This window comes from Mchenga conophoros, linkage group LG1 (assembly GCF_057382185.1).
Source record: "Mchenga conophoros isolate Kocher_MC1m ecotype Shallow Benthic linkage group LG1, M_conophoros_male_GT1.1, whole genome shotgun sequence".
NCBI classification, from domain to species: domain Eukaryota; kingdom Metazoa; phylum Chordata; class Actinopteri; order Cichliformes; family Cichlidae; genus Mchenga; species Mchenga conophoros.
The window spans coordinates 15,971,577-15,996,459 of record NC_140526.1 but is presented as its reverse complement, the minus strand read 5'-3'; the positions used below and the strand labels follow the sequence as shown (position 1 = coordinate 15,996,459).

At 42.0% G+C, this 24,883-nt stretch overlaps 1 protein-coding gene across 2 annotated transcripts in view; it reads left to right on the top strand.

The window, feature by feature from the left end:
- The first annotated feature begins 2,657 nt into the window (after positions 1–2,657).
- Positions 2,658–24,883, top strand: part of galnt2 (UDP-N-acetyl-alpha-D-galactosamine:polypeptide N-acetylgalactosaminyltransferase 2) — a 67,247-nt gene continuing 45,021 nt past the window's right edge. Inside the window, exon 1 of one of the 2 annotated variants that reach the window (XM_085267713.1) lies at positions 2,658–3,175. In XM_085267713.1, coding sequence (XP_085123839.1) covers positions 3,080–3,175 — 96 coding nt within the window. In that variant the 5' untranslated portion in view covers positions 2,658–3,079. The remainder of the gene's footprint in view (positions 3,176–24,883) is intronic. The other variant, XM_085267717.1, reaches the window with a different exon arrangement.

Sequence of the window (24,883 nt, the reverse complement as noted above, 5' to 3'; positions counted from 1 at the left end):
AATCCAAAAGCCAAAACAGACTGTAATTTGCATATAATTAAGTTCCTGTGTATATATATTATCATAACATAAAATGATAAAATACACCACACTTGTTCTTGTTTAATGGCTGCTGCACAGGCCTTTAAAAAAATAAGACCAAGAAGACAACAACATGATTTAACAAAGTTAGACATGACATTTTCTTGCTGCATAACAGCTTCACAGCCATGATCAAAGCCAAAAAGATGTCACTTGTTGCTGCTGATCTTTATCTGAAATCCTAGAGCCAAACTGACCCCTTCGGGGGTAACTTGAGATTCTCATAAGAGCTAATCAGGGCATCGGAGGCAAAAGGGCAAAACATAAAAACCTCTTTTACTTCAGTGCTGCTAAATAAGCACATCTGTTTCTGTGCTTCTTAGTCCTCCTCCCCATTCTCTCAGTTTGACTTCCATCCATCCATACTTTAAAACTACTGTAGGTAACATAAACACACCGAGTCTCTTCTCAGACCACCATAGCGAGAGCAGCGCTGAGTAAATGTGTGTTTTTCTGCATGTGCGTCTGTCTCTGTGTGTACTGCTGGGACATCTGCTGGGACATCTTTGGAGAAAAGCACAGTGTGTGTATTGATAGGATCTCTTTCTTTTTTCTTTTTTTCTTTTCTTGGACCGAGAAGCATTTTGCTCTCCAGTCAAAATCTCATTTTGTCACCATTAAAATGAAAAATGTCAGAGGCAGATTGAACCACGCAGAACATGAGCTAGACCTTTTAGTTTAGCCAGGGGTGTTCCAGCTGAGCTCGATGTCAGAGAGAGTTGGTCTGAGTGCTGCAGATCATAGAAAAGTCTATTTCAACTGTGTTTTAAAAATGTTAACAATTTTAGGCAGGACGAATGTTTCCTTTTCTTTGTGTCTGAAAGTTTTGCAGTTTTATGGATTTCGACTGCTTAAAGCCTCTGAAAGCGTTTTACTGTGAGCAAAGGAGTCTAAGCGCACGATTTTCTTCCATCGTTGTCACGTTTTTCACTGCTCCTCTCATTAGTCTAAAGATACTGGGGAGGTGATGACATACTGCACATTTGAGGAAATTTAAAGGAAACCTATGATACTCATTTCCAGATCCATATTCTTGTTGTTGGACTCTACTAAAGCAGCTTTGCATGCCTCACAAAACCCTTATTCGTCTTGCTGGGCTTGGTGCAGCCGCTCAGAAGAGCTTGTGAATGAGGCATGTTGTATAAAGTGCTCTAAGTGCTCAAGTAGATTAGAAAAGTGCAACATGGGAACCAATACATTTACCATTTCAGAATATCTGACATGCAAAAAAGGAAAATATAAAAGATTGAAATTGTTCTTCCTATTTAAGAAAGACCATACTGAAAATCATACTGTACGTGAATCGTGCTTACAAAATAATAAGACGGATGAATGGATGCATGAGTGGATGGATGAGGTCAAGTTCCTCTAGGACACATGCACATGCATTAGCTGCACAATACCTCCGCTCCTTAAACGAGGAAGAAAATTAATTAGTCTTTCCCGCTTTTCCTGCCCTTGCAGGGGGAAAAAAAAGAAACTCTGGCTAATACAGGAGACAAAATTTATTAGCTTTTTCAATAAAACCAGTTAAGCATGATTTATCTTTTGTCACTGAATGCATGGATGATGTGATAGTTAGTCACTTTATAAATGCAGACAGGCGTCTGAGGTTTCCATGGACATGTTTATATTTATAGTACATGTCCTTTGGGAAGCAGCCAGGCCACTATGAGCACTGATTACTGATTTAAAAGAACCGATAAGTTGTTTTCAAACACCAGATTTTAACTTCAACAGCTTATCAGGACCAACCAGCTACATCCAGACTGGTCTGAGCACAGAGGTAAGACACAGCTAACAAGCTTAGAATGACTGTGACTGTCTGCTTTAACGTTCTACTTAAACTCATTAATCTCTTTATTGATTAATCAGTGGATTAATTGATTGTTTGTCTGCAGTTCAAAATCAAAAACCTATTGTTAGACCAAGAGGCGTCAATTATGAACTTTAATGTTCCTGGGAGGATCAAAGGTAGGAAGATCTTAACCACTTCAATATTGTAAAGTGGCTCCACATGTTGAGGAACTCAAGATTTTTGCTTTAGGATACAAGTGATGGAAAAGCAGTAAATAGTCACAGTTTAAGTTTACAAAGGGAAGAAGTCTGGCATTTTTAATGTAAAAAAATATTATTAATAATTAATTTTACAGTAAAATAGCTCAGTATTGTTATTTTCTGACCATTCATTAGATTAAATACGAATATGAGTGAGAAATGACACGAAAGGTTCCACTGTGGGATTCATTTTTATGGATTTCACACCAATCTAAAGGAATGGATGCAGTTCCCATTGTTCCTTTGCTGTCCCAGATCTTTTTACTGAAATAAACCTATTTCGATGTGCAACATCATGGGCAGGAAGGAGACATGGAAAAGAAGTAACTCTTCAACCCCCCCACAAACAAACAAACAAAACCTCTGCGCTGTTTAATCCGTCTCTACCTTTAATGGGTCAGTTCATGTCAGGGCAATGAAAGGTTTAAACGGGAAGCTTTCGTTTTCAGTTTTTATACCCGGTTTGCAGCAGGGAGGATATCTCTGGCGCCCCTACCGACTCCTTAGAGCGTATGCGGCTCCACACAGAGTGAAATCACGATGATCACACGTCCTCTCTCACAGCTCCCACAGACACATAACTGAACGTTTACAAGTCATTTCCTTCGGGGACTATCCAGCCCCTGTTTCTCGGTTTCAGTAAGGAACCGCTCGGTACAGCTTGACTCGCTGACGGCTCCGGCCCTCTTCCAGGCCGGTGTTTTGATTGGATTAGAGTCGGCTAGCCTTTGCCCTCTAACCTCGCTGATGTTTGCTTGCTGCTTCCTGCTCGCTCCGCTCCGTCTGATCGACTGACGAAGCCTGCCGAAGCCGCTCGGCGAAGCGCCCTGCACGGACACAGCAGACCGGGACAAGCCGCCGCTCACAGCCGAAAGGAGAGCCGAGCAGGGGGAGCCGCGAAGCGCACACACGGGCGGGGGGACGCAAAAACCAGGCAGCCATGCGGAGGAAATCAAGGATATTGTTGTGCTTTGCTGTGCTGTGGGTGCTGGGGATAGCCTACTACTTCTACTCGGGGACAGCGTTGAGTCGAAAGGTAGGATTTCCTTTCCTCGACTGCTTTTTTGTGTCCGTGTGGAGGTTTTCTTCCAGGACAAAGCGAAGATGGAGCGCTGTGGTTCGGCGCTGTTGAGCCTCTTTTCTTCCTTTCTGGGGGCTCGGGGGGGTTGCGGCTGCACGATGCGGAGAGGAATTAGTTTTTTTAAAGAAAAAAAAAAGGGGGGGAAAGGCCTGCTTGTATCAGTGGCGAGGCATTGATTTGGTTGGAGATGAGTGTGGACAAGGGTAGCGGGGCTGGATGGCTCGCTCACTCCCTGGCTGGTCGGCGTACACAGACCTCCCGCTGTGCCGGGGCTCGGAGCGCGTCTGCACCAGGCAGCCCAGCTCACCACTTCACGGTGCCGGCTGATGTGACAGCGGAATCAAGCATACAGGGGGGTTGTAATTAATATAAGGCTGCTGGCCTGTCTCGCAGGGCCGGGGGAGGTGGAGGTACCGGTGGTGGTGGGGGTTAGCCTATAGAGCACGTCAGCACAAGCTGCTGCTGCTCCGATAACTAGGTAGAGATCAGGAAGTGTGCAGATTAACGCCGGGTTAAAGCTCTACGTGCACTGTGCTGTCAGGAGGAGATTTTCTTTTAAAGCGGCGTCTTTAAAACACATTTCTTCTTCTGATTTTAGACTTTGTGCTGCACAGATCCCCCCTTGTTAAAACATTTTTACACTGAATTAAGCCGATGCAACGCGGTCTATCAGCCCTGCGGTGAATCTCCAGAGATTTATCTTTATGTGGCTCATATTCTGTCCACCTCTTGCCTATCAGAGAGGGTTAAATATTAGAGGTTGGAGATGAAAGGAGATATTAAATATTCTGACTTTTCTAGTTTAAAAATCTTAAAAGTTCCTCAAAATTCTCTTTTTCACGTCCTTGTCCCGGAATGCTGTCCGGATAAAGTCACTAGATGCTGTGACAGTCCAAACTTCAGCAGGTTCATCAATAATGAAAAATAATATTTAGTGGGAAACAAATATGGGAATTTGCTGCTTTCTCCTTTTCCTAACATATTATAAAAGGTTTGAGTTCTTGACTTGGGCAACAGCATAAAGACATCACCTCTCCAACTGGCCAGCTCAGGTCTGGTGTTATGGATCAGACGATTACTTGAGAAATGACCTGCCAGATTAATCAATAAAGAAGATAATTGATATTGGTATTAATAGAAGCACCTCTCAGTATAAGGCAGTGCAAATGAACCCAAACTGCCTCCTCCAAAGTGACCACACAGTTGAACTGGCACACTTCTACACACACTTTGATAAAAACCTGAACATTATAACCTCCATTACAGCAGCTATTAGACTAGATTTTCTATAATAACCTGAAGACATGTAGCTGTCTGTTCAGCCGGACAATAAAGGTGAAACATCACAGCTGGTGGGGTGACTCTGTGCATGTTTAGGAGCCATGGATTTCAGTATCTGGCCCGTATATGCAAGCAGTACATAATCCAGGTTAAATAACCTCCAGGTGTTCATGAAGAGTAAGGCACGGCAAAGCTAAACTTACACATATCTTCTGAGATAGATGTGAGACACTGGGTTTTGCCTTGGGAGAGCACCTAGCGTGTATGTGTGTGTACCTGTGTGCTAATGTAAGTCAGTGAATTCTGGTGTGTGAGTGAGTGAGGTGTGGTCTGCATGGGTGGTTGTGTGCATAGTACACTACCTTTATTACCTCTCCAGGCTGTGTGTGTGAGTATATGTGTGTGAATGTCCTGTGTGTATCCCACCTTTCTCTTGTCTTGTCCTATCTGTCTCTCTGTGTTTGCTTTGCATCAGTCAACCCTAGCAGCACTTTTACCTTTCCATTAGGCTGATAGCTTTCCTCACTCTGTGTGTGTGTGTGTGTGTGTGTGTGTGTGTGTGTGTAGTTCCTAGAGGGGTCAAAGAGACACTCCACAATAAGCAACTTTCACTGGCGTTGGGTTGCAGGTGGCATTAATATGGATGATGGCCTCCACCAGGTTGGTGTCTTTACACAGAGGGACATTTAATCTGGTTAAACAAAAGCGGTGCTGCACAGGTGAAGTGTTGTTTTTTCCATCGCATCTCCCCCCGTCTCAGTCTGAGAAAGCGGAAGCATTTAATGATCTCTCTCCCCCGCTTTGCTGTCATGGAATAAACTCCGTAATAAATGGACTCGACGCTTCATCAAGACTCTCAAAAGATTGACTAAATTTCATGGATGTGCTTTTTGTAACCAACTGAATAACACATTCATAGATTTTACAGTTACCGGCCGGGGTGCAATAATTCCCCAAATCCACAGTTAGGTTTATTAGTGATTTTTGGGCACTGGTTTCAGTCCATTAATGGAGGAAAAGATGGAAAAATCAATTTTCCGCAGATGTAATCAATTATTTCAACTCGGGGCTCTCCTGATGTCAGCATTTGGCTTCACAAAAATGATAATGTAGCCACATGTGTAGAGAATTCATCCTAGTTAAACCTTAATATTGTTCATTAACTCTCTTTTTTTTAAGATCAGGCTTAAAACTTTCCTTTTCGATAAAGCGTATAGTTAAGGTTAGATCAGGTGACTCTAAATCTTCCCTTAGTTACGCTGCAATAGGCCTAGGCTGCTGGAGCCTTCCCACAATGCAGTGTTTCTTCTTCACTCTGTATGTTCATACACCACTTTGCATTTCCACAGTGTGTCTTTTGTCCTGTTGTCCTCCCCTCACCGGCAATTGGTCTCGGCAGATGGCCGCCCCACCCTGGTTCTGCTGGAGGTTTCTCCCTGTCAAAAGGGAGTTCTTCCTCCCCACTATCCCCAAGTGTTGCTGACGGATGTGGTAATTGTCTGATGGTTGGGGTTTTCTCTTCGGGGCCATTTCTATGTGTTAATTACTGTGTGGTCATGTTTCATATGCAGTGCCAGCAACAATACAATAAATAGAAAGCTGGGACTCTCTTGCCTTCTGGGTCCTCGCTCTTTGTTGTGGTCTTTTTTTTTCTTAGAGAAACACATTTGTCCCTCAAGTTTTTCCACATCTTTGTACATTGCCTCACATCTATTCTGATTTTTGTGAATGTCCCTCGGAATTTGCTGACACATGTGAGTCCTTGTACTGGTACTGTAAATATCTTTTCTTATATATGAGGCATTGATTGCTGTTCTCTACTAATCAATTCAAAAACTGTGGTGAAGTAGTATCCAGAAATGCACGGGAAGAATCGACAGTTTCTGGTGTGGTGCACGTGAGGTTAAGGCGCAGAGTTTCAGAGGGTTTTGCAGTTACAGTGTACCTATGGTGTAAATTTACCACAGAGCTGTAAATCCCCGGTTAAGGCTACTTTGCAATATGCAGAGGCTTGAGGTGACGTTTGTTGAGATTTGGTGACATTTAAATAAAATGAAATAAAATAAAATGGAATAATTGAACTGGGCTTTACAAATTTATACAAAAACGTAGTTACATTATATGTACATCAATGGCACTTATCTTTTAGTTTCAAATATCATGCAGTACACAGCTATCGTGACACCTCTAACTTGACATATCTCTTCAGTATTATAGCTTTAATCAGACTAGCATGCTGTAACCCGGAGCCAGCAGCTTCTCATGGTTAAATAAACAAAAGCTAGATGGACACATTGCTAATTAGCATATGATTTTAATGCATTTACCTAAGGCTATTATTCAGCCTATATTTGCTGAAAGGCTGTTTACACCAATACAAAACAGACCCTGTGTTAAACTGTGTATATAACTACAAAGTAGTGCCCCTGAAGGCTGCAGCTATCAAGCCTTCTCCTCATTTCTCCGCCATGGCCATAAAACACTTGTTCTGGTTGGTGTTTGAGTAGACTCATGCAGGGAGTGGCTAAACCTGTATGTCACCTCTTTGTGACAAAAGAAGAGACTAATGGAGGTGGCAGCAAATTGCTAACAAGACCATGGATGTTTTCTTAGCTGTGATTTTGAAATTTGTAACTGCTCTTATTAACTTCCAGGATCATATCATTTTTTTTGCGTGGGAAGCGTGTTTAAAAACACATAAAATGCTTAATAATTATGATCAGAGAGCCCAAAGTGCTGATTGCAAAGTGTTGCCAATTAACCTGCAATCGCTTTATAAAATGTCAGTGACTTCCTCGGTTCCTGCTGGTGTTTCTTTGGGTCACGTTTTTAATTAAATTGAGATAAGGGCAACCGGCAGATGTCGATGCAGTGTTGAGTGGTGCAGCGTGAGACTTCAGAGCAACCTTTATAGCTCACAAAAACACAAGATATTTATATGCATCTCACCACCCCCTCTTATTTGTAACACATACTGCTTGCATCCAACAAGCTACACTTTATTGTGTTATTGGTGCTCACAAACACCTTGAGGTGAATTCAGCATCCTGCCAGCATGAAGAGTAGGACTCGGACTATCATGGCAGCTATTTCAAATGCCCACTCTTGAATAATCTGAAAGACCACGTCTCTGCCAGAAGAATTAGTTCAGCTGGCTTCTTCAGCTCTGTCATGATACTGTGGTGTAGATCAAAGCTCTTGGCAAATAGCATTTCCTCTATTATCAGCTGAAAAGTCCCGTATTTGGAAGAATGTGTCTCTTGTCGGCTCGTGTATGACAGTTTAAAGACTTTCTGAGCACAGTATCAGTGCCTGTAAGCTAACATCACGGTGTTGGAGGCAAAAATTAATGTGGCCATCTCTGACAAATTGTCTGCATTATTTGATAGAGCAAAAAAAAAAAAAAAAACCCCTGAAATTTCACAGTGTTCCAATAGAAAAACCTTTGGACAAAATGTTCCTGTTGTTTTGTTTTTTTTTTTTGATCAAAGATATTGTGGTCTATCTTAGGGAACATTGATTTTTCTTTTAATATTCAGCCATTAGCGAGTCTGCTCGTATTGAGCCGAGTTGTTTGAAGGGAGAGAGGGAAATACTCGGCGTCATCACAGCTGATTATTATGTCTGAGGCACAGAGCAGAGGAAAAAAAGGGGGCGTGCATGTGATTCAGGTGTGCACAAACTCCACTTCTATGCGTCTGACGTCTTTGTTTTGCAGTGTGTAATCAACATGTCAGAAAAGTGTCAGCACTGAGGAGCTGACAGGAAGCTGCTACGTGCTACTCTCCCATGAACGTTGTACAACCTCATTTGTACTTTAAAAGTATTATCCTGTTATTTCTGGAAAAGTGTAGTAATTTGTGTTATCAGCCTCCTACAATTGGAAATGAAAAAAAAATCAGCTTTTTCTGTGATGATAATAACTGTGAAATCTCTCTTCTCCTAGTTTGTAGCATAGCGGGTACTCTTTTCTTTTCCCATACTCACTCACTACAGTATGTACTACGGCGGGGAACCTCAGGGGTCTCCTAGCAGCTGGATGTGGTACAAACCCTCATATCTGCGAGCGCATTGTTGCACACAGGAGGATAATGTTGCAAATACGAGCCTGCTGCCTCACCAGGATACCCCATTAAAGTCTTCTCTGTTGGACAGACCTAAGATTTTTCTTCCTGCCAGCTCTCGAGGAGCCAGCTTCTTACCGAGTCTTGTTTTCCTGCTAATCAGTGAGGTGCGAGCAGAGCTAAATGGCTGATAGAGGAGGGTGGCACCGCACTGCAGGAAAAAGCAGCAAACGCGGGCTTTATTAAGGAAGTTATTATCTGTTGGAGAAAAGCTCCAGACAGACGGTAATTGGATTTATCAAAGAGTTGTTCTTCAGATGAAGTCTGTGACCCGCACCTATCGAAACGGTTCAACCTGTGTGTCTTAAATTAGTGACAGAACAGGGGAAAAGCAGAAGAGGGACTGTGTGGGAGCAAATCACAAACACATGCTGTAAACAGTAATGCCAGATTCATTCATCCGCACATCGACACAGTTGCTATGGAGCTCGGTTTTTACCCAAAGGTGCATCGGGCCTTGAGACGTGCAGGTAGCCTTTTGGAAAGAGTTATTCCTCCAGCGAACCTAAATGAATTAGCTCAGCGGGTATCGCGGCTGACTGAAGGTTGCAGTCTCTGCTATCTGCAGCTGTAGGCGTTCAGCCTCTGCCTGTCTGTGCCTGTTTCAAACTTCGGCTTTATCAATGCGTCTGTCTCTCATCGAGGGTAAGCTTTGCTTCACTCGCTCTGAGCGCTTTGTTGTTTTTAAAGCGGGAAACGGTAGAAGAAAAAAAATGGAGAAGAGGCAAATCACGCTTTTGGCGAGGGCGAAGATGGCGATGATGTTGGATCGCACTTGTGTTTTGTCTTCATATACAGATGAAAGACGCTGACCTCTGCTCTGCAGCGCACGAGCCCGCACCGTCTGCTGAAGACACAACACTGCACGCACACGTAAACAGACCAGCATCTGTAACATAAGATTTAGGGAAATCTGCGTGCACACACGCTGCGTCCCTCATAATAATGATAACGCGTTGGAGTTCCTGCTGCTTTATATAACTGCAATACAATCATCTAGCTTAAAGACCTGTGGATTTGAAACCACTTGAGGCAGCTCGATATTTTTATAATGCCAAAATACAATGTAATTTCAGCCAGCGTGCAGATCTGTTATTGCTAACTAACTAAATGCAGTTCCATAGAGCAATCGATAAAAGGCTTAAATTAAGCCGGGAATCCCTGGGTACCGAATGCTTTTCAAATATACGGTTTTTGTTTGAAGTATTGACCGAGTGAGCTCTCTTTTTAAATAATGATCACTTCTGACAGGTGCTCAAGTGATTCGGGGTGGAAATAGAAACACCAAAGAAGTTTTTTGTGGGTTTATTTTCTGAGGGAACCGTCAAATACAAACACTCTTTGAACCAAAGCAGTTTTAATCACGTTAAGCTTACACGTTTAGAGTCTCAGGAGAGAAAGTGTTGCTGTAGCAGAACACATCCACAGATACAAGGATGTGAAAATGTATTTGCCCCCTTCCTGATTTCTTAGTGTTGTTACTTTTTTTGTATATTTGTCACACTTACATGTTTCTGAGCAAACAAATGTCAATAGTGGTCAAAGATAACTTGAGTAAATACAGTGTATTTCAGTGCAGTTTTTAAATGATGATTTCATTTATTAAGGGGAACAAGCTATCCATACCTACCTGTCCCAAGAGCGTTAGATTCACTCCCTGAGAGCTCATTGATGCATCTGGGAGGTCACAAACAGAACCCAGAATAACATTTAAAGAACTGCAGGCCTCACTCGCCACTGTTATGGTCAGAGTTCACCATTGAACAATAAAGAGAGAGAGAGAGAGAGAACACAAAGGCTTGTCTTACATTTGCCCAAAAACACTTCAAACTAAATGAAGTTTGGTTGAGATGCTTTGGCGTGACCTTAAGCAGGCTGTTCATTCTCAAACCCTCCAGTGTGGCTGAATTAAAAGAATTCTGCAAAGAGTGGGCCAAAATTCTCCACAGTGATGTGAAAAACCCGTTGCCAGTATTCACAAATGCTTGACTGCAGTCGTTGCTGCCAATGGTAGCACAATCGGTTATTAAGTTTAGGAGGCAATTATTTTTTCACACAGGGCCAGGAAGGTTTGCATACCCCCCCCCCCCTTAATAGATGAAATCATAATTTTAAAAACTGCATTTTATATTTACTTGGGTTTTCTTCATCTAATATGAAAATTAGTTGGATCTCAAACCTTTGAGCTGTGCAGTACACTCTGGTAGCATCTCACTGTGCTTGTAGGCAAATCTGAGTTTGCATTGCAACAGGAGGATCCAGAAACTGTTTGAAACCAACCACAGTTGATCAAAAACAAAGATGATTTAGCTCCAGCATGAACGGGCATAGTTGTAGATAGTTGTGCATACGCAAAATTCACGGTTCGGTTCGGCTCGATACTGGTGTCACGGTTCGATATTTTTTCGATACAAAAAAATGTTCATGCCTTTTTAATTTGTCATTTATTAAAATTATAAATATATATTTTAACTCAAAAGTACAGTTTTTAAATTTAATGTTGCTGAAACAACAAAATAATAAATCTATCCGATCGGGAAATCACTCATCTTTGGAAAAGAGAGTTTATTACAGAGAAATGTCTCTTTCCAAAATAAAAGCTATACTATACGCTTCTTCTGGGCTGTATTCTCAGCAGCATATTAAACATATCAGGTCCCCATAAGGAGAATCATGTGCTAACGGCTGTCTAAATGACTCGGGTAAATTTTGTAGCATGCGTGCTTGTTGTTTTTGTCTGCTTTCACTTGTCTTTGTACTACAATGATGTCGGCGTAAATGTGCAGTCATATTCGTTGTGTTCCCACTAGTGCTGTCGGCGTTAATCTCGTTAAAATGACATTAACGCCACAACACGGCAAATCTCCGTTAACGACTTACCGCGGATCGCCCCGTGCGTGGGGCTGGACGGTGTCAACACGTTAACGAGCTAACTGCGCGAACACACTGGTTCCCACCAATTGAGCATTGCATGGCACATCCGACATACTGTTTTACTTTTGTCCATGATGCGCTTACCATCAGGGTCATGCTTCACATAAAAACCAAGATAGTTCCAAACGCCAGATCTGAATGATGGTGGGGGAGGTTCAGTTTCAGGTAGCGTTGAGGCAGTAGCCATGTTGCAACGAGCTTAACTTCTGTCTTGCTAGCTTGCGCTGCGCTCAGTGGATCTGCGCTCAACAGTGCAGCCTAGGCGGAGTAGTCGAATGCAGATCCACTGAGCGCTCCACACAGACAGCATCGTCAGACGAAAAGTTGATAAAATAAATAAATAATTTTGTATTGTTCGATACATATGCGTACCGAACCGAAAGCACTGTATCGAACGGTTCAATATTGATACGTGTATCGTTGCACCCCTACTGTTTAGTGCCATCTGGGCCACATAAAAATATGTGGAACAACCAGTTTCATGATGTTTTTAGGATCTCAGATGTTCTTTCACGCTTCACCCTCTGCTCTCACTGCCTTTCCTGTTCCGGCCCACTCTTCAACCAATCAGCATTTGACCCACGCATCCACACTGAGCTAAGTGCTGCTGGTTCTTTGAAGAACTGAGCACAAGCACCCCTGTATTCCTTCACCCTGTGTAGCTAAGTACCTACACAAACAGACACCATGAATCCAGCATAACACATCAAATGTTTCCAGAAACACATTTCAGTGTGACCGTATGGCACCACTGTGCATCCTGAGTTTGAACCTGGGCCATTCTGCGTGGAGTTTGCACGCTCTACTCAGGAAATCTGGTTTTTCTCTCTCCATTGAAAAAACACATTAGATTAATGTTCCCCATTTTGGAGCAGGAAAATGTGATTTGAAGTTAAACTTCCTGTTTAAATAAAGGGAAAACTACTTTTCTAATGAGGTGGAAAGTTTGTAATTAATAAGGTACTCCATTTGGGCCAGCAATGAAATTTAGGAACAGGCAGCCCTCTTCAAGCATTTGTCCAATCAGGTGAAACTGCCTGTTTGTGTGTGTAGATGATGGAGAGCACTTACAGTCATCTGTTGTGATGCTATCTAGTGGCACGCCTGTGAAGTGTTGAATGATGGGAAACATCTTTGTCCAAAAATAGGCGGATACACCTGTCACGGCTGTTTTATCTCACCTATTTATCCTTAAGTGATAAGTATAAAACATGCCACAGAAAGGTGTGAGCAGCTGGACTTTTAGTTGAGCCTCATTGACTGAACCAGGTCCACTGTCTGTATTATTTTGTCACTTCTTAGAAGCTCCACCATCTGGAGTTACTACACTGGAGTTTACATTAGCTTCCGCTCGTTAAACACAGTTAAAAAAAACTACGCCTCCCTTAGATAAATACTCAAAGTCTGACAAACACACAAAGCTCCCAACAGCTTTCTTTGGAAACTTCTCCTCATAAACCTTTTGCAGCATTCACCACAGCAACAGTTGCCTTTCTGTCAAACTCTTCCGTTGTCCCATAAATGCCCACGGCTGTGTTTATGTTTATTTCCTACAGTACGCTACATTTACCGTCTGACAGTTTATTTGTGTGTCTGATTTCTGATTATGTAATTCCACTCAAATATTTCAGAATCATATTGCTGAAGCATTCAGTAAGATTTCAACTTACCGATCGCTGCTGACTGCCAGTTATACATGGAGTCAAGTAAACTGTGGTTTTCATTTCCCAAAAGCCCCGAGCCAGCATAAATTATTGTTTGAAGTTGCACATGTGCCACGTGAGAATGGAAACTCCTGATAGGCGTAGCATTCGTAAAGAACGAGCTTAAATCCTTCCCAAAGGACAAAGAAAAGGGAGTGATTATGGAGAGATGGAAGAAGAAGACTGATGATACAAGTGGAAAAGCAGCTTTTATTTTATCCCACTCAGAAGGGGTTAGTCATGACGTGTAAACTCTGAAAGCCTGACTAAAGACTGCAGGGAATAGCCAGACAGCTGTGGTGATACAAGGAGAAAAAGTGATGGCCATCAAAAAAAGTAAAAAAGCTTTCTTAACAGCACTGCAGTGGCAAAGCAGTTTATATCTGTCGATTTAAAGTGGTTATTCGTCTGTTGGCAGATAGCTTCATTACAACCTGATCTGTGGCATAAGGTCTGTTTTCATCTTTTTGTATTGCCCCCCTCGGTGATTAGTAGGGTCCTGTGGTTCAGCACAACAGCATGTTGCATCTGCGTGTGTGCTCCAAAACTGGATTGTTTTCTCCTTATGATGATTTTCTTTTCACTGGCAGACAACGAGCTTTTACGGAAAAGTTGAAAGGAATGAAGATATCCATTGTTCGGGGGACCAGCTCTGAGACAAGAGCTTTTCAAAGAGCTGGTTTTTATTTGAACATCAAGAGAAAAGAGAGCAGCCCCCCCCCCCCCCCCTCCACTTTTATTCAGTATGTCACAGAGAGATTGAAGCTGCGTCACAACATTAAGTTGATGTTTTCAGGACCGCAAGTCTTTAATGTGTAATCTGGTTGTCTGGCCAAACAGGCCTGATGTGGAGCTCAGACGATCATGGCATTTAGCCTTTGGCCATATTTTTGTGTCAGAAATTCAAATATATTTTACAGGTATTACATAAATGGAAATGTAACAAAATGAAAAAACCTTTGTGGCATTTTAGCTGCTGCACTGGACTGTAATAATGTTTTAATGATGCTCCGTGTTTATATTTTTGCATATATTTGCAGAGTAAACGATCTGGACTCAGATCATCTGTAAGCTTTCTGATGTTTCTGTTTTAATGTTGCTGCTCTTTAACCCTGTTGAATTAAATGCCTTCCTTTCCTGGATTCAAACTGAGATGCTGCCTGAGTGAAGCGCGCTACCGTTTCTTTTTGACATGTTTAGTTTGACTTCTCAACCTGTAATTGCCTTTTTAAGAGTAAAGAACTTCCGTCTATGATCTTATCCATAAATTCATTCATGTATGCATCTCTGACATATTTAAAAATGGAAGGAAATAGAAGAAAAACTGTGTTCTTATCAGGGAAGTGTGTGGCAGGTGTGTAGATTAGATTTTAGTTTTGCTTATTTTGGGTTTTTTTTGCTTTGATTTTGGTTGTTAGATTCTGTCTATTACAAATCAAATTTTAAATGCAACCCAGGTTGGATTGAAATACAGGCAAACTTTTATTGTAGCCATCCAGCTCTTCCTCATCTGTAAGCGTTTACAGTAGATGTGTGTGGTTTGAGGTCTGTCACATTTGGGTGACAGGATCCCGATGCTGCCATCGTTCCTCAGCCCCAAATAAGCTGCAGGCAATTTTTTTTTCTCAAATATTTGGGGAACATCTGGAAAACTAATATCACAGTTATTATAACAGTAAATTAATTTTGTTTAAAGACTGCTGACATGGAGATTAAAAATCCAATTTGATGCAAGAAATACTGTCTCCAATTTAGATCAGATGTTTTTTTATGCCGTTAATTAATAATAATGCTAAAATGTAATATTGCCCAATGATGCATTGACCTCAGTGAAACACAGAGACGCGGCGAGAGAGAGTCAGTGGGTAGCTGTGGTTTATGTGAAGAGAGGCCTCATGGTGGGGTCAAAAGTGGGACTGACTATGCAGGGTCTCATTGGTGGGTGGGGCCATTGCAGGCCTGGAATGAAAAGTTTGTTTTTATTTACATTTTCTTATTATTTATTTTTCCAAGTAATTATTGAGAAATAAACCGTCTAAATCGGTTGAGCGTCTGAACTTTGATCCCCAAAACTAGTGAAGGCTGTCTGATGGTACTTTCACCCCTTACAAACGATGCACAATGGTTTAGTCTACCTAGATGATGAGTCATGTAAGTGACTTTTAATGTGCATCTCATCATAAAGGGAAGACAGAAAGGCGACTGAGAGAAACTCAGCTGCTTTCAAAAGCAAGAGGAGAAAACCACTATTGGTAGATTAAGAATGGTTTAGCTACCATCAGTTGTTAAAGGAAGTGAGCCAATGAGGATGTGGCACTTTATCTATCAAAGTCAATAGCACAGCTTTACACTGTGACCCTGTTACAAGCATGACTCTTAATATCAGAAAAGCCAGAGAGTGAAGCAGCAAGTCACTCTCCGGATCATGTGACACGAGGTGAGCTGATATTACAGTAAATAAAAGTTAGTCCAAGCAGTCGTTTGTACTAGAAGATTAAACTGAAATTATAGCAACACTAACATAAAGTTGCTTTAATCCTTTTTGCATATTGGACCAGTGAGGCTGTGGGCATTTTAAGGAAGCCGATGCAGTAAAAATAATGTAGGAAGTCACTTAAATGGCAATAATGATTTGGTTCTAATGAGACAGCCAACATGCCAACATACCTGTGTACGCTCTAGCTGTCATTTTCAGGTATTACTAATCTATCTATTCATTTCCTGCTCCTTTCCTTGGGTTGGATTTCTGGAGGCAGCAGTCTTAGTAGGGAAACCCAGATCTCCCTTGCTCTGGGAACCTCCTCCAGCTCTTCCAGGGCGGGGACACTGAAGGATATCCAAGCCAGCCAAGAGATATAATCTCATGTGTGTTCTGGGTGTGCCCTGGGCCTCTTCCCAGTAGGACAAGCCCAGACTCCATCATTCAGGAGATGCCCAAACCACCTCACCGTGCTCTTTTTGATGTGGAGGAGTAGCGGCTCTACTCTGAGTCTCTCTCCTCATTCTTTAAGTGCTACCCCGAGCTCATTACCACAGAATAAGAAAGTGACACTTTCACTTTCGTGCTTGGATCTTTTGTTACGACTACAGATCGGTACGACACCCACATCGCTGCTGATCCTGCACAAATCTGTCTGTCAGTCTCCCGCTCCACTCTCCCCTCAGTCGTGAACAAGACCTCCATGGAGGTTTCTGCACCTCATCTTAGACTCGGGAGTGCATACTCCACCCCTTTCTACCTGCAAACCATGGCCTCAGAATTTTTAGGTGCTAACTGACACTTTACCAACCCAGTGAGAGCTGGAGATCACCATGTGACGGTGCCAAAAAGAACCACATCATTGGCAAAGAGCAGAGATCAGAAGTCATCAAAGAGGACACCAAGAACATTAGACTACAGTATATGATATCTGTAAGTTTTTGGTTCAGTAACATCCCAACAACACTAGAAAAACTGTCTTTTATCATAAACCTAATTCAATAAATGCATTTTATATACTCTTAACACATTATTTTCATTTATTATGGAATACACTGATGAGCTGGTTTACCACTGATGTGCTGTCGCTCCAAAAAGCCTGAAACCACATTAGGGTGCTAATGTCAATCCTGTATCCTTCACCCTTGTAGAAGTCTCTTTCTAGCAGTTAGTGAGCAAGAAGATGTGATTGAGTCTGATGGAAGTGAAAAGACGAAGGAAAATGAAGGATCTCCTGAGGGTGACGGGAAAGAAGACTTTTATTCAGTGCACTGTGTGAACACTTTGTTACGAGCTGCTCTAACAAACCTTGCAGGTTGTTGTATACAGATGTCAGCACAATTATTTCTTCATTAAAAGAAAGAAAGAAGTGACCGAGACCCCGACGATACCTTGAAGAGCAGAGAGGCTCCTCCTGCGCTGAAACTGACTTTTGAAATGGACCGAGTGTCCAAATAATGTCTGGCCACCTGCCAAAGTGGTGGGTAGAGAGATTTTTTTATAACAGTGCTTTGTAGGAGGTGTTAATTTCTCACTCTGCATCACATTATGGCCATTTAATAATCAACTGGCATTTGTTTTAGCTGTACTCACTTAAAATATTGTTCTCTTAAAAGTGCTCATGATGCACTCTGGCCCTGAGATGTTGCATTAATTGATTTTTCTTGTTTTTATCTGCATTTTATTTATGCTTTTACTCTCTTACTGCTGTCTTCAGTTATAGGGTCTTTACCTTTACACTGTAAAGCACATTGAGGCGACTGTGATTTGGTGCTATATGGAAAAAAATTGAACTGAAAAGATATGTTTGAATGAATGAGGCTTTCTTTCGTGTTGCACACGGGGAAGGAAATACAGACATGACCGGTTTCCTAACTGTGGATGAGAATAGGGTGCAGCTGCTTGTGCAGCTTGCAGGTAGATTACAGCACTTTGTCAGAAGTGCTGCTGCTGCTGCTTCTCATCACCTCTCCACCCTCGTGGCTCTGTCTGAGAGGCTGAAGTGAACACACTGCTGAACAGAGACGCTTATAAAAAAGGATCCGCTATAAAGTTTGCTGTGTTATTGGCCAATAGTAGAAGGTTGTAAAGTGTCTTTTTGCAGTATGTTGAAATGGGCTTCAGGAAGCAGAGGTGCTGACTCGGCTCTACCAGCTCCTTCTCACTGCTCTTAACCAGAATAACAGACGTTAACCACTGTCGGAAAGATTTTTCCCGCTGTCCAAAATTAAATTCCTGTATTTACATCATGTTAGAATCTAATACGTTCATATATAAAGAGTCTTAAAGCAGTTTTCGGGCGAAATGACAAGGGTGCGTTAGTAGATGTTTGTTTTTACGATGTATTACGCAATCTGATTTTTCTTTTTTCTTTCATAAAATAATATTACCACTCATCCCTGAAGTTAAGTGTCTGTATCTGAGCTGGATAATCCAGGCTCCCAAAGTAAAACAGTGAAAAGGGAGCTCAAAAGTAGCAAGAATAGGAGTTATCCCTTTAAGTGGTTAAAAATCTGAAGTCTGAAAATCACATCATTTAAAAAATAAAAAGCCCACAGAGACAGCGGTGCTAGTCGGGTGTTTAAAAACAGACCGTACGGCATGCTCCTCTGGTGATGCATACCTTGGCCGGCGGTCCTGTAAAAATAGCTGCATTTAACATAATGCTGAAGTATGCCTCTGTTTTAACACAAACCTTCAATTTTAACACAAACTCTGTCCAAAGTTCATGCCAGCAGAGGTTTATATGTAACAGCTTCTCCCTCTAGTTCTGCTGACTTAGGACTGTGGGACCTGTGCCAATCGTAACTGTGTGTTCATGCGCAGTGATTCATGGTAGGAAATTCTTTGTTGCTGCAAATAAGCTGCTGTATCCGTCAGGTCCAGTCAGGAATATGAGCATTGCTGGAAAACATTGTAGTTGAGTGGCAAACACTAAACCTGAAGAATCCCCCCCTTTACAAAAGCAGACGCGTCAGCTTGGACTGAATACATTAAACTGTGTGTAATGTGCACAGTAGCATTACTGCCTAGTTCATACTATATCAAACGAGGCTAAGTTGGCATTGCTGCATTAATACGGTGCAATGTATAGAATGACACTGTAGTTCTTCAGCTCAGTGTCACACAGTATTCTCCAATCGTTATCTTTTTAATTGTGGTTCTCAGCTGAAGGACACTTTGCGTCATATCATGACATTTGAAGTTTATAGCTTTCATTTTATGCCTTTTTCTTTTTTCTAATAAATTTTGTCCACCGTGAAGAAATCAGTTTTATCCTCTTTCAACTCTTGGTGCTCATTTTAAACTTGTTGAAATAATGAGCTCTGTACATTTTGTAATCCTTTGAAGCAGAAGCTCAGGCTTCAGACTCGTCTAAACGCTTTATTTTTCTCCTCCTCTCTCTGCAGCATGGCATATAGAGGTGATATACGTATTAAGTGTACTTATTAAGTTTTATAATAAGTGTTATATACTTAATACCACCTCGGAACCTATTCATGCAGGTCTAGAGACCAGTCAGTGACCTCCGCTCGTTAGGGAAGATTGTGAATTCCCTAAGTAACTGGCAAGTGATTGCTGGCACCCTTTTGCAACCAGCTTCATCCAGTGACAAACCAATACCGGTCTCCAGCCCTGTGTGGCTGGAGTTGTGGAGTAAATTTCAATTTGATTGCCAGCAACCAATTGTCAACTAATCAGGGAATAAACATTTCTTCTTTGCGACTGGAGGTTTTCAGGGCGGTCACAGACTAGTCTGTGTGACTGAGACATCAGGCAAGAATCAGGCCTTAATGGAGCTAAAATAGCTCATTTTAGACAGTGGATAAACTCTGGGACTCTACAAAAGCCCAGTACAAGATAAATGAAGATTATTTTTAAGTGAATTAATCAAGCCTGCTCTACTGGATTCCAGAATTTAAAAATATGATTGAATGTGGGCTTAAGTGATTGAAGTCATTCGCCGAATCCCACTCATGACTTTTTATATATTTATCTTAAAGTTTTATGGGTGAAAATGAATTGAAACCAACCTGCCAAGCTAATTAATTTCAGCCATCAATAATGGATTTACTGTAAATCTTCCACAGTTGTCACGGAGGACTGAGGCGGCTAAAGGAGAGCCAGTAATCAGCAGGTTGGTGGTTCAGTCCCTGTCTGCACCAGCTTCCGTGTCGAAGTGTCACTGAGAACTCCAAACTTCCCCCATGTATCGCTCTGTGTCACAGACAGTGTATGACTGTGTGTGTAAATGTGTCAGTGTGGATTGCAGCGTGAAGCTCTTTGAGTGGCGCAAAAGTCTAGAAAGCACTATTGTGATGCCAGCCCATTTACTGTTTATCAGTGTAAACTGACTCTGTGTGTGTGTGAGAAGGGTGAACTGTGCAGGCTGAGCAATAATGAGAAATACAGAGAGAATTGTTCTCATCACAATTTAGAGGTAATTTGTAAAACTTTCAGCAGTCAATGTTTCCTTTATCCTGTAAATTTGCAGGCTGAGCTTTGAAACATTCTCACAAAGATGTGTGTGTTTGTGTGTGTGCGTGCGTGCGTTGTCCTGACTCGGGCCATATTTCACTTTCCCTCCAACAAGCCATATGGGAGTGTATTCATTTCCCTCGGCCTCTAACACCCTCCATTTCTCTCCTTCTCCATCATTTCTTTTCCCCTCAGGATTATTTGCTCTTTGTGATTCTGCGTTCTCACTCTTATCTGTCCGCACGCATGCTTTCTTTCTCGTGCCATTTGTTTTAGTTTTTTATTTATTTAGTTTGTTTGTTCTTTTGAAGTATGCCAGAATTTCAGTAAGTCACCCTGGGAGTCAATTAGACAGCACGATACAATATTTCAAGCGTGCAGAGACCCACCATAAGCAGGCTTGTGACCCACTTTGGGGCCTTAACCCAGAGCTTTGGAAACCACGGTAACAAAATACCCCGAGCTCTTGGGCCAGCAGGCATTGTGCCTTTTTTTTTTTCTGTCTCTCTGTGCGTTTCTGCCTTAAAAGGTAGGTTTGATTTATCTGTGCTTTCAGCTCGGTGGGGGTGGAGCAGACGTGATTATGTCAGACCCCATCAAGAGTGGCTAAGAATAGCTGAAGCCATCTCACACCTTAACTTAGGTTTAAAATGGATTGTTTAATGCCATCTCGCTTGCATGTTATGAAGCTCTGGAGTGTAACGTCATGTTTGAGACGAGGCCAAATGTGCTGTTAGAGCTGCAGGTAGCTGCCTGGTGCCAAGCTCTGGGAAGCGGTTTGAATACTTGTTTTTCGGGTGGTGTCCTCGTTGAAGCTGCGTCATCCTCTTTCCATGGATACGTGGACTGTTTCCTTACAGCAGCATCCACCTTTTTTCCGTCAGCTTTGTTTGCTCCCGATACACACGTCTCACCTGTCAGCTATTAACAACACGGCAGATGCGGAGTGAGTGACGTTCTCGAGGGCCAGAGTTCACCGTCCCACCCTGCCAGTGAATGATTCACTCACGGGCACAAGGATCTGCGGCCGTAAAGAGCCGGCAGCGAAGTCTGCGTGCGCAGATACTGTTAGCTGACTGATTAAAATGTATGAGCAAGCAAAATGGAATTATAGTTTCAAAAGTCAAATGGAAGGATTGAGATAAATTGTGGCCCCCGAGAATTTTTTATTTTTTTTTACTCTGGCTTTCTATTGTTGGCAGATCACTGAGGTCTCACACAGCAGCACACTAGAAATGAAATTAAACTTGTTATTGCTCTGCTGTTGGATCTTGGTGTTGAAAGTAAAATGTCTGTACGCTCGCTGACACTGAATTATTTAACTTGTAGCTGAACTAAGACTGTCGACCCTTCCCGTGTAGATGCAGTACTGTTTTCTCCCACATCTTCATGGATTCTTGCTAGAAAGGAGCACAGCAAACAACATTACGTGGCCAAGTCCAGAATCCTCCCACGGTCTTCAGCTTACCAGGGTTCTGAATAAAAGCTGGGCTAATTCATGCCATAATAAATCGATATATTTGCCACCATACAGCAATCTCTGCTGTGTAAACATGATGGGTTCATGTTTTTCAGTTTGGATCATCAATGCGGGTCACGGTAAAGTGTCTGGCTATGCAGATTGAAGTATTTTGCAAATACAACCTACGTGCTCCAGCGAAGTGCTTCACAAGTCAACAGTGACCACAGTGATGATTGTATGTGCAGATCAAATGCTGATTGGCTGAAAAGTGGGTTTGCACAGGAACGAGAACGATAGCGGAGTTCACCATGAAGAGGGAGAGGCGCGAAAAATCCATCGAAGATAAAAAGGGCAGCAAAAGGAGGCACGAGGAGCTCAGTTCTCTCACTTCAGTACAAAGAAGTTCTTTGTCTGTTATGACTTTGGGCAGGAACTGAAAATAAGGACCAAAAACAGCACAAACATAAAAGGGAAGCCATTTAAAAAGCCCGCAGGTTGTTTTTTAAATGTAAAAAAATGGTTGTTCTGGTGAAACGAACAATAACAAACAACATGTTAGATGATGGTCTGCAAAGCTGCGTGTAGGCTCTGCTTCGAACCAATGCACAACCTTGCTGGCCTATTTAGGTCAAAGAGATGGGACAATTGACATCTCTGCAGTTAAGCAGGGCTGCTGACTTCCTATGAGCCTGGCTGCAAGCGTGGCCTCGTCATAGGTCCCAAAGTTTTGTCTAGTCATTAAAGATGATCGAGCCTTTGCAGGTTGTGCTCTGCAATGGTGAAACTCACAGATGGGCAAACTCTGTAGCCTGTTTTAGATTTCTTCTTAAAACCGATTTTTATTGTGTTTCTTTTCATGACATCTAATGTTTTTATCTACCTCTTGGTATTGTGTGTGCTGGTTAGTAATTGCTGTTTTTAATTCCCTTTTAATATATTCAATTTTTTTAAACGTTTTTTTTTTGTAGCATTTAAGCTTTGTTTGGAAAAGTGCTACATGAATACAAATAAAGGAAAGGTAAAATGTGATGTAATGGGTGTGATCGGCTCATTTGGTGCGGTTGTTTCCTTCAGTGACTTTTCTGCTTCCAACATTTTTCCAATCAACTGGAAGAGAGCGGATCAATCCAAAGAAAGAAACTCCGCTGCCAACTAGTATTTTTGGGCCCAAAATTGCAGAGCAGCGCAGGCACACCATGCACACGCATAAATGCTGGCTAAGGCATCGACTGTTTGCGTAGGCGACTTTGTAGGATCTATAGAGCCAACACGGAAGAATAACTGAAGCTCGACAGGATTCTTTGAGTTCTATTTTATAATGTCTTTGCTGATGATCAGTTGGTGGTGAAGTGGTTTTGGGGTTGTTGAGCAAAGCCTTGATTAGTTTTGTTGGTCATGCTGGGAGTTATTGTCGTAGCCCCATCATAATAATGGCCTGTAGATGCTGTTATAAATGAGACTTTTGAAATATAATCCCTTTACAAGATGCGAAACTTTCTGAAGGTTTGGTTGTACTGTTAGATAGTTTACATTTCAAATATCAATTTATATGATCTTTAAAAAAGAAAAAAGCTCAAGGGCAGTTTTAAGCTGTTTAACCTATTTACACACATAAGAAGGGATGATGAGCACTCATCCACGAGTCCTCGGGCAAATTTTCATAATAACTGAACCAAAGTGTGAACAATACACTCTCAAAGCAGAACAACCCCCAAAAACCTCCACAGCAGGTCATATAAACGGTTTGATAAATGTCTGTAATAAGTCACAGTCCGGTTACTAAAACTATAGGTCATCACTCAAAATGAGACACATAAATGTCCTCGGGGAGAGCCGCACGATGAGAGCAGCAATTTGTTTAAAAGAAGGGAAAAAAGTTTGTGTGTGTGCCAGAAAAAGCTACAGAACAAGAGCTGGGTGTGTAATTAGCCTTCATTAAAGGCCTTACATCTGTTCCCCTTCTGTAACTCCAGCCTGTTGAACTTGTCGGTACAGTTTTACGGTAACACAAGCCGGAGCTGGTGTCACGATCCTGCCGCGTTTAAGACTCGCACAGAAACGTGACGCGCATACATCAAAGAGGGCACATCAGGGCTACATGTGTCAGTGACACAGATAGAAGAAGACATGTGTCACATTATACACGAAAACTAGAACAGACGCAAGGAACAGGGCGGCATGATTACACACTTTATGAGGAAGTTTCACCAACAATTTCATTTTACATTAGCTATGCCGAGGGTTTTACTGGTTAATGGCACAGATTTATAAACTCACCAGTTACTTTATTCAACAGTTACACCTGTTTGAGTACTTATAAATGGAAGCAAATCATAGGGCAGCAATTTGGGTCAACGCAACCTCCTGAAGTGTGATTTAAGTGGCGCTGAGCATGGTGTGGCTGTCGGTGGAAGACGGGCGAGTCTGAGTATTTTACTGACATTTTCCTCACAAAATCATCTATTAGATGAACTATAGCAGTTTACTGGGTCAAAATGCTTTATTGACGTCAGAGTAAAAGGGCAAGAGCAAAAAAAGAGGCAAACATAACCACTCATTACAGATAACATGTCAAACCTTGAAGCAGATGGCCTACAAACCACAGAAGACCACACCAGGTTTCAGGAAACTGAGGCTACAGATGATGTGCAGCCCACAAATCTGCAGGAATAGTGTAATGCTGTCACGTCAATATGGGCTAAAATCAGAGGACTGTTCCCAACACCAAGTTGAATCACGAAGAGTTTAGCATCACAGATGAGCGGAAGATGGTACAGATTGAAGTTGTGTTAATAGTCAAAAATCATGCATCCAACAAGAGCTTTTAAGTCTTCTGTCTAAAAGGAGCATCTTAACTTCAATTAATACATCGACGTAAGAGAAAACCTGCTTTAAAAAGCTAATCACTGAGTATAGGATGTAATAGAACATACAGACGGTAAAGAGTAATGTGCACACTTCTATGCTCGCAGTAGATGTGGCAGCATAGCCTTATAGAGGGACCTGATGTTGCTTTACTTTGTCCTCAGCATGCACACTGAACAACATACACACACTCTTTATGTGCCGCTTCATCCATATGTAAGCCACATCCACAAAAAGCACACCTTTCCCTTCTGACTTTAAGCGCAAACTTTTCTCCTTGTATGGCAAAGTAAATATTTATAGACTTAAAGCTCCTTCGTGTTCCCTTACACATAC